We start from the raw sequence: 9,247 nt of genomic DNA on the forward strand, positions 1-9,247 counted from the left end.
TTCACTGTCTTCAGAAAACTCTCAACATGATTTCAATACCATTTCTATGGATCCCAGGCTAACAGACTTTGCTGCACAGCCTTCCACCTGGCTACACAAGACTATACAGTCTCTTCACTATCATGTCATTCACTTCCAAGCACTATACAGTCTCCTTATTATCATGTTATTCACTTCCAAGCTGTGTTAATGTCAGTGAACATATAATCAGTGTAGCAATCCTTAGTTCAATTATCCAGCTTTCACTCAACACAGTTGCTGTAACCCAGTCTGGGTAACTGGACACCAGCCAGCCAATACCTTCTGACCTGTGTCTTGATGGGAGTTAAGGCAAGCAGATACTCATCAAAAAGGTATGTAGTCCCCTTTCCACCATTAGCATGGATTTCTAGCATAGGTTGAAGTAGGCTGGGTCTTCAACCCATCAACAGACATCTATGCTCATTTTGTTTTTGGTTACATTAGCTGATGCAGCAATAACACCTCAAGCTAACATTTACACCAAGTGTCCAACCCTGATGTAGCTCATAGCCTGTGGTCTGTGTGCTCTCCTATCGACAGACTGTTATGCACAACAGGTAGCAGTTGTGTTCATGACTCATCCCTCAACAGGCACCATCAAGACCTCTTAAATACTTGGTATCCTCTGTCTTTGAGGAGGAAACACCTAGAATGCTTTTGTGAGGTGGGAAGAGTTCCATAAAGATGCCAGTGGAACATGCAAACTCCACAAAGACAGTGAGCAAAGGTCAGAATCAAATCACTGATTCTGGGTCTCACACACGAAAATCTTAAGTATTACACCAATGTGTCTTTCGTAGAGATATGCAGAAATGTGACACTGTACCTTTTCATGCATTTTGATTAGTCTGCTTGAAGTATAGAATTAATCTAATGTATGGACGCAAAACTCACTGACAATGTAAATTTACTGTTCTACTGTCTTACAGTTACAGAATTCTTAGTTATTGTAGCTGGGCCATGTTTCAAACTATGAATTACGTCACTATACTAATACGTACATGAACTCTCAAATATAAAAGCATTTCTTCACTTCAGAAACAATGTACCATCTGGATGTTTATCAAGACACTCAGTAAACACATACGGAGAATGAGTTACCATCATCCATGAGGATTTTAATATAACTGACTTCTACAAAGAAGTACATGTTAATCACTTCCTGTAGCTAAGTATTAGCAAAGTTAATGGTATATATATATCGCCATATACTACAGGAGAACCTACTTACAAATTTCAAAGTCTTTTCTGAGGTATGCTCTGGCAGCTGCATCTAATTTAAATCTACACAGCTCTCACCTCTCTGGATAACGTGCTTTCATTCAAGTAGGGAGTAAGCTAGCCTAGAAGGTACATGGATTTATACTCTGTTGTTGTTTGACTGTTTCCCATTGGAATTACTGGGTACAGTCTGCTGTATACCAAATTTCCTTCACACAAATGGCATGACACATTCTTGGTGGGAAGGAAGTGTTTTCTTTTTTTTTTTTTTAGCTCTTACTGGATTTACAATTCATTCATATTAAGCTTTACACCATGGTATCCATTACAAACTTAAAATTGATTTCTGATTCCCATTTTGGTAGTTCCATTAATCAGCTACCTAAAAAGATATTTAACAGTTCTACAATACCATACTACATAACTAATCACATGTAAATATCAAATAAACAACCATAAAAAAATACCAAATGCCTATTTTCTCAGAGGTCCTGAAATCAGACTTCTCAAGTGTACCTATTTTGAAGGTACCTACCAACTTTCTGGCTTGAATTATGCACCTATTTCTGGAGGTATGTTTCTATATTCAGGTTTGATTCACCCCTTTCACACAATTTTCGAACTCACCTCAGCCTCCAGTCATACACGATTTTGGAACACAAGAAACCAGACTACATGACAAACATATGGGAGGCACATTTAAGAAAGAGGACCCACACGTTACATCTTCCTTTTCAAAAGCAAAAATAAATGACTTTGTGAAGTTAATTTTTGCAATATCATTCATTAAAGCTTACAGATTTGATGCTGTCTTTGATGACATGCTTACATGTTTGCAACATTTTTACAACTCTCAGTTTTTTTAGACTTGTGTTTCTGAGTAGTACTCCACAATCCTACCAGAAATGGAAACGGTCAAGTTCCATTCACTATTCAGATTTTATGCTAATCAGGTGCCCAGATGTTTGACAGAAAGTACCTACTCTTCCAGAACTTCTGTGCCCATTTTCAAAGTATACAGTTTGTGAGGTATGTCTTAAATAGTTAAAACTACAATTTGCATAATAACTAAAATATGTTGAAAACTGCCTTTTTTGTGTGTTGTCCATTCTTATTTGTGATAGCCAGCTGAGCTCAATTCCATTTGAGATGCTGGATCATTAGCTTAATTTTCAAGTGCTCTGTCTTTGCACATCCAAAGAAAAGCTGTATTGCTCTGCATGACTAATGCATGGGTTCATAACAAGGAATGCCACACGTCACAGTTCAGTCACTTACCATGCTTCCAACTGCACTGTCATGCTCCAAGGATTGAGGTTTTAACAGCTGAAGTGCATTTCTTGCCGCATTGTTTTGTGCTTCCTTCTTATTTCTGCCGCTGCCATCTGGATAGTCTTTACCACTGATCTGTACCTTGTAGACAAACCTAAGATAAAAAAAGAATAAGGATTAATAAGCTAATTCAGGCCCTTGAAGGTATTTATTGATATACAGCGAATACACTGCTTTAGCACAACTTGATACAGATGTTAAAACTGAGGCCCTCATGGACCAGCAAACAGAAGAACAAAAGAAATTTGACTCCCAAAATTAGCAGTAAGATACTCAGTGACCAAAGAAGGCTGGAGTTATAGTGAATATTAAAAATAAAACATCAACTGTTGGGTAATCACTCTGAGTTGTCACCGGCCTATGTCCCAGGAAACTACAATGGCACAATCAGCAAGGACAGTGATTACAAAAGAACATTTATGTGTCACTTACTTGACTGTCAGCAGACTAAAGAAACAGAAGCTAAATAAACTACATTTGGTGCTGCTACCTTCAGTGGGGACAGGGTTATAATAAAGGTGATAAAAAATTAAACGTACTAAGGTACATTAGCTAAGACTATCAGTTTGGAGTAGTAATTAATTTGCCAGCAGCTGCACAGCAAAGGAGGCAATGATCTGGCTTGCGTTTTACTACCGTGTACATTTGTATGAACAGTGTCAGCAGTGGAATACATAGTACACTCATCTTTAATACAAAAGATTGTGGGTTCTATTCCCACGTTAGGTAGATGACTGGAGCATAAGGGGAGTATGTTGTCCTTCAGATGAGATGTTAAACCAAGGTCTGATTTGTTTGAGTTGGTGATAGCTCAGGTGGATGTAAAAGATCCCATGGCACCTATCAAAAAGAGTAGGGAGAATTTTCCATGATGCCCTGGCCAAACTTTCTCTAGTAGTATAAATACCACCTTTGGTCTTCCCTGAAAACAGGCGACTAGTCTAGTGGAACTAACTTAGTCAAAAAAGGATATATAGACAGATAAATAGATGATTGTGTATGCATAAATAACCAAATCTAAATGCGCAAGTAAGTTCCTAAGTAAAATGTACAAGTCAAATGTAAACAAAACACCACATCTTCAAGAGCAGACAATAATTCTTTATTAAGCTGGCAGATCCCACAGTACACCTGAGGTTTCGCCTGACAGCTTTAACAATCATAACCACATGTAAAAATATATATTCACTTCAATAAGCAAAGGAGCTGGTAGCTGAAGGCAGGTATTTTCTCTATCAATTCTATTAATTCGGTCAAAACAAACCAGTTGCAACAGGGATGGAACATGCCCAAACATGCACATACAAATAAACAAACACAGGTTTATAAGGCGAGTTAAGTTTAAGTCTGATAGTGAACTATGCGGAAGAAGGGACTTTTACTCTAATATCTTTTAAAAAGTTCAGGTTCCAGAAAGTTCAATAAATTGAATTTACCAAGGGAAAAAGGATTCATAATTACAGTTTGTATCATATTTGTCCAATGGACAAAACTTAAAAAAAAAAAAAACTAAAAGTCACTTTCAGTGAACTAGAGAGCAATCTTTTTTGCAGGGAGTAAGCCCCCCCCCCACAACAGACACAGACACACACAATTATGTATACCAGTGCAATGATTGCACAACAGTGGGGAAAAGTGCAACACTTTACGATTGCTGAAAGTGTCTTTCAGTGATATCTTCTTCTCATTCTGGTCTACTGGACGAATCTCCCACAATGACTATTTATGCTCCCAAGAAAAGGCCCAACCTAAAGAAAATGTGTGTCTACTTTAGTGGGACTTGGAAACTATGAAAATAAAAGGCTTGACATGGAAGATGCTATTGCTAACCTCAAGCAAGATGCGTGTATTCACGCTCCAACGAGCTCTATTCTGCAGTGCTAATCCCAGATACAAACTGGGATTGTTCCTTTGTGTCAGCTGTCCAAACCAGTAAATTGAAAGACTGTTTATGTGCCTGAATTTTAACAGCAAATACAAAAACATTTAACTATTCCATCTGTGTTTTATGTGGCTGCCTACAAACTATGGAACTAGGAACATATTTCAAGTAAGAAGACAGACTGCTGTAAAACTAACTTGTGTACTACCAAACTGATGAAATAACTCCATCTTTATTCTGAAAAGTTTTTTTCTGTTTAGTAAAGACAATCCTGTTTCTGAATGTGAAAAACTGAAAGGCTGCCAGCTTAGCAAGATAGAATCTTGTAAATAATTCTATGTGATTTGTACATTTTAATATAATCCACAGGCTGGTTTTACAAATGTAAAAGCGGAACTATATGTTATGATTAAAGTAAAGCATTTTATGACTGATCTCAGGACTCAGAGACGGGATGTCTGGATGAAGGAATTCTTTCTATTGTATTAGGACAAGAGTTAATTGCTATACATAATGTCTTTTACGGCTGTGGCTTTCTGCAGGTGCACATTACAAAATAAATCTAAATTTTGAGTTTCTGTTAGCCTGGGAAGCTAAATCAGAACTGTTAAGAATGATGTAATCTAAAATGAGTCAGCAGTGATGTATTATCAATGTAAGACTTTCTCAGAGAAAGAGAGAGAAAACGAGAGCATTTTGCATTTGCCTTTGGAACTGACATCACCAGTATTCTGCCTTTGCTCTGTATGTAAGTTATTTAGAACATTGTTTCTCTTAGAAACAGATAGAAAATAGTAAGTTTAGTCTAGCTGTTTTCTATATTTATGGCAGACTATTCTACAGTATTATTTTAAGCATTTTCCTGTGACGTCTGAACTCTTGACTAGCACTGTGTTGAATTGAGGAGATTTGTCTTGTGTTTTAATTATTTATTATTACATATTTTTAAACCTTTCAACTGTGGCTGTTTTGTGTAGAGATAATTTAAGCTCTAGAGTACATTGCATGTATACAATGATACAGTCCAAGCCACTCCAATAAGCCTTAAAGTTCTGGTCACACTTACTAACTGGATAATAATATTGCACAGTAAAATTGGACAGCCTTTGGTAAGGACCTTATTAGTAGCTGGTATTAGTGGTTGGTGGCAGTGATGTCTACCTTATAGACTGAGCGGAGAAGGGGGCATAGCTGGAGAACCTGTACCAACCTTCCCCAGGAGTGTCTGTTTGTTTGTATATAACTCATATCTCAAAGTGTGTAGGTGTCAGCTACTTGGGAAGGGACATGAAGCACTGGTTGGACAGAGAGAGTGCTGGAGGATTTAGCTTGACCACTAGGCTGAGACCTGTGCCCTACAGCTGTGCCAATGGGGTGTCTTACTCGAGATCTGGAGAGAAAGGGAGAAACCAGCCCCAGACTGACTGTGATCTCTGTGTGTACTTAAGGGAAATTGTACTTTACTTTGTGTGTACTTGTTATCCTTCCCAATGTGCATGCCCCTCACTGGTGCTAGTGGTGAGGATTGAGACTCCTTGATTATTGAGCCAGTGCACGGGCATCACACTGAAAGCAGAGTCTGTTGGCTTTTTTTCTGATAAATAAACAAGTTGTCACTGTGTGTATGTATATATATATATATATATATATATATATATATATATATATATATAATGTAATAGGACAAGAACTGGAAAGGAGAGTGTATCGGCATGAAAACAACTCAAAACTGCTAAATCAAATAGAAGTTTCTGGAGGCAAAGGTCTTGGTCAAAGTCTAGAAGCAAAGCAATAAAGAAGTGTGCACTTCAACAAATAATCAAACCTAGATCCTCCAGATCACTGTTCTGACTGCTCTAGCACTATACTACTGAAACAGCTGAGTACTGGACATGATGAAGCATTCATCCCGCCCTCATAAATACGTAGGAGCGACCAAGGGTTTAATACTTGCTCTGGCAAGGTAAGAAAAAAGCATTTTAGCAGGGCTGAAAAAATAAATTCCAGGCATAGGGTAGATTCTTCTTTGCCATTATGTCCAATATTAATTTACCAGAAATCAAGGGCTACAACAAATTACTGGAGCATATGTGACTGAGTCAAAACACAAGCTAAACAACTGAAACTGGACAACTATGCAGTTCTTTAGTCAGACGCAAAATAGTCTGTGTCATAAGAAACAACCATGTATGTAACAGGTAAGCTACTGAAAGAATCAGGCTTCATACTAGAAAAAACATAAGCATCACAGAATTAGTGAGTGTGAAGCTAACATCTCTATTTGATGGCTTATAAGTATGTAGAATTTGTACTGTCAATACACCCTCCTGGCCCAAAATGACAATGGAAATAACAATTGAATACAGGCAACTTCAAAGTTTTGCCTAATGATATTTTAGAAACTTTTGGTTGTATTCCGAAGAACTTTACAGTGCTAGAATTAAGGATCAGAAATTGTCACATTTAATATGGCAGTATAAAGCAGTGACCGAGATACTTAAGGTGCCACCTGAGCAGAGTCCACCAATAACTCCATCATCTTGGTGACTTTAATTACCCATCAACAGACTGGGATACCTATACTTGAAACGTAGGCTATGCCCCAAAATTACTGTAGTATATAAACAAGTATTCCCTGGATCAAAGAGTCAAAGAGCCCACTAATTATTTCGGATTGTTTCGGATTTTTCCTGGTTAGGGGTCTCCACAGCGGATCCCCTGTCCGCTCATGACTGGCAGTGAGGTTTTACGGTGTCGTGTTGCCAGCCCGGCACCCAACCTTCCACAGAAGGCCTGCACTCACGTCTAGGGCCAATTTAGAGTGTCTTATCCACCTACAGCATGTTTTTGGGATGTGGGAGGAAACCGGAGCAGCCGGAGGAAACCCACTCGACCACAAGGAGGACATGCAGACTCCGCACAGAAGGCACCTCAGCAAAGAGTCAAAGAGCCCACTACAGGAGAAAATATTCCTGACCAGTCTTTACAAACACAGCAACTATATGCACTATCCCACTAGTATACCTATACTTCCCCAGTCAAGTCTGACAACAAAAAGGTAACCTTCTTCTTCAAAATCCCTAAACCAGTACAAAACTCCTGCAATTATTTGATGATATCTTAAAGTTTAAGTATAACTGCAACACCCAAAATGGTGATTTAAGTAGTAGCTCTGCAAATTAATTCTATGCTCACCTAGAAATCTGTATTAATCTGACAGACCTCACCAGAATTAAACAAAATGGAAGTGTAAGAGCAAACTAACCTGGTGGTAAACATGCATAAATAAACAACAGAATAAAAGAAAAAAAGTTTCTTAGAATATACAGTAAAAATAATGACCCACAATTATAAGTCAAGATCAAAAAGTTATCTAAAGTACTGAAAATCACTATCAAGAAAATAAAGGCACCTCATGAATTTGGGTTGGCACTGGGAGCTAAGCATAATTATAAACTGGTCTTTATTAAGGTCAGTGTCAAAATAACAGTCAACATTGCTCTGAACTTGTTCATTATGGCACTACCTACTCAGATCCAATGGATATTGGAAATATTTTAGCAAACAAATTCCGAGCAAATTTCACTCCAGAGACATCTATACAAAACCAAAATATCCCTAAGAACCTCAAACCTACCTATCACTAAAGAACACTTGCTAAAAGTACTCTCCAAAACAAATGATACATCCTCTATGTGACCTGATAACATGTCAGGCTGCTTGCTGAATAGCACTAAACTTGAGCTGATAGACCTGCTCCTACAGCTATTCAACCTAAGACAACCACTGGAGTTGTCCCCATGGTATGATGTACATTGACTGTGATGCCACTTTCACAAGGGTGGCCCCACCACAGAACCCAAATATCACAGACCCATCAGATTTATACCACAGTAATCTGGCTTTGTTAAGTGAAGATCATGTTTAATGAACCTAGTAAATTATTTTGAGAAGGTAATACAAGCTGTGGACTGTGGTCACACTGTCCATACAGCACATCTTGACCTTGCCAAATGCATCTGATACCACACTACATTCTAACATAAATAACATGCTAAATGCACCCCAAGTGGTCCCTATGTAGTTAGGTGGATAGAAAATTGGCTAAGGGATACAGTCTACACAGTGGGAGTGGCAGTCACATCCTCAAAGATCATGAAGGTAGCCACTGGGATCCCTCATGAATCTGTGCTAAGACCTCTACAATTTCTCATACACTTCCATAAGCTCCAAATCGAAAATAACAATTTCTAGTTAACCACGTTTGCAGATGACTGTAAACTGAGTGCATTGTCAAATTGCATTCTAATATGCAGAAGCTACATCATGAACTTGCACGAGTTAATAGCTAGTACTCAGAAAATGGGCTAAAACTAAATGCTAAAAAAACATATTATTATTACATTTGGTAAACAACCCCCTCCCACATCCAGCTTATAGTACAGAAAACATGTTGTGAGAGACCTTTGAACATGGGTAGATAAGTCCCTCTACTTTGATGCTCATGTCATAACACTAATTTGGAAATCCTTCTGTCTGGCACAGTTGATCACAAAGGGTATCGCCCCTACATCCAGCAAAGTCGTTACCCTCTCTATATTCTGCACTGGCCAGGCCCATCACTGAATACAATGTCCCCTTTGAATCTATATTACTAGATATGTCAAGCAGTTGGAAAAAAAACCCAAAGATTCCTGACAAAAAAAGATCATGGGCCTAAAAGACCTCCGCTACCAAGAGAAGCTGGTGACTTGTGCCTGTATTCAGTGTTCTACAGACTCCTCAGGAGTG

General features: G+C 38.3%; 1 protein-coding gene across 2 annotated transcripts in view; it reads right to left on the bottom strand.

Moving 5' to 3' along the window:
- EIF2AK2 (eukaryotic translation initiation factor 2 alpha kinase 2) overlaps positions 1–9,247 on the bottom strand; it is a 1,554,704-nt gene that overhangs the window by 1,348,273 nt on the left and 197,184 nt on the right. For both annotated transcript variants that reach the window (XM_044057939.1, XM_044057874.1), the window contains exon 3: positions 2,521–2,668. In XM_044057939.1, coding sequence (XP_043913874.1) covers positions 2,521–2,668 — 148 coding nt within the window. The remainder of the gene's footprint in view (positions 1–2,520; positions 2,669–9,247) is intronic.

Source organism: Protopterus annectens, chromosome 1.part0 (assembly GCF_019279795.1).
Source record: "Protopterus annectens isolate FY-2018-M chromosome 1.part0, PAN1.0, whole genome shotgun sequence".
In the NCBI taxonomy this organism is placed as follows: domain Eukaryota; kingdom Metazoa; phylum Chordata; order Ceratodontiformes; family Protopteridae; genus Protopterus; species Protopterus annectens.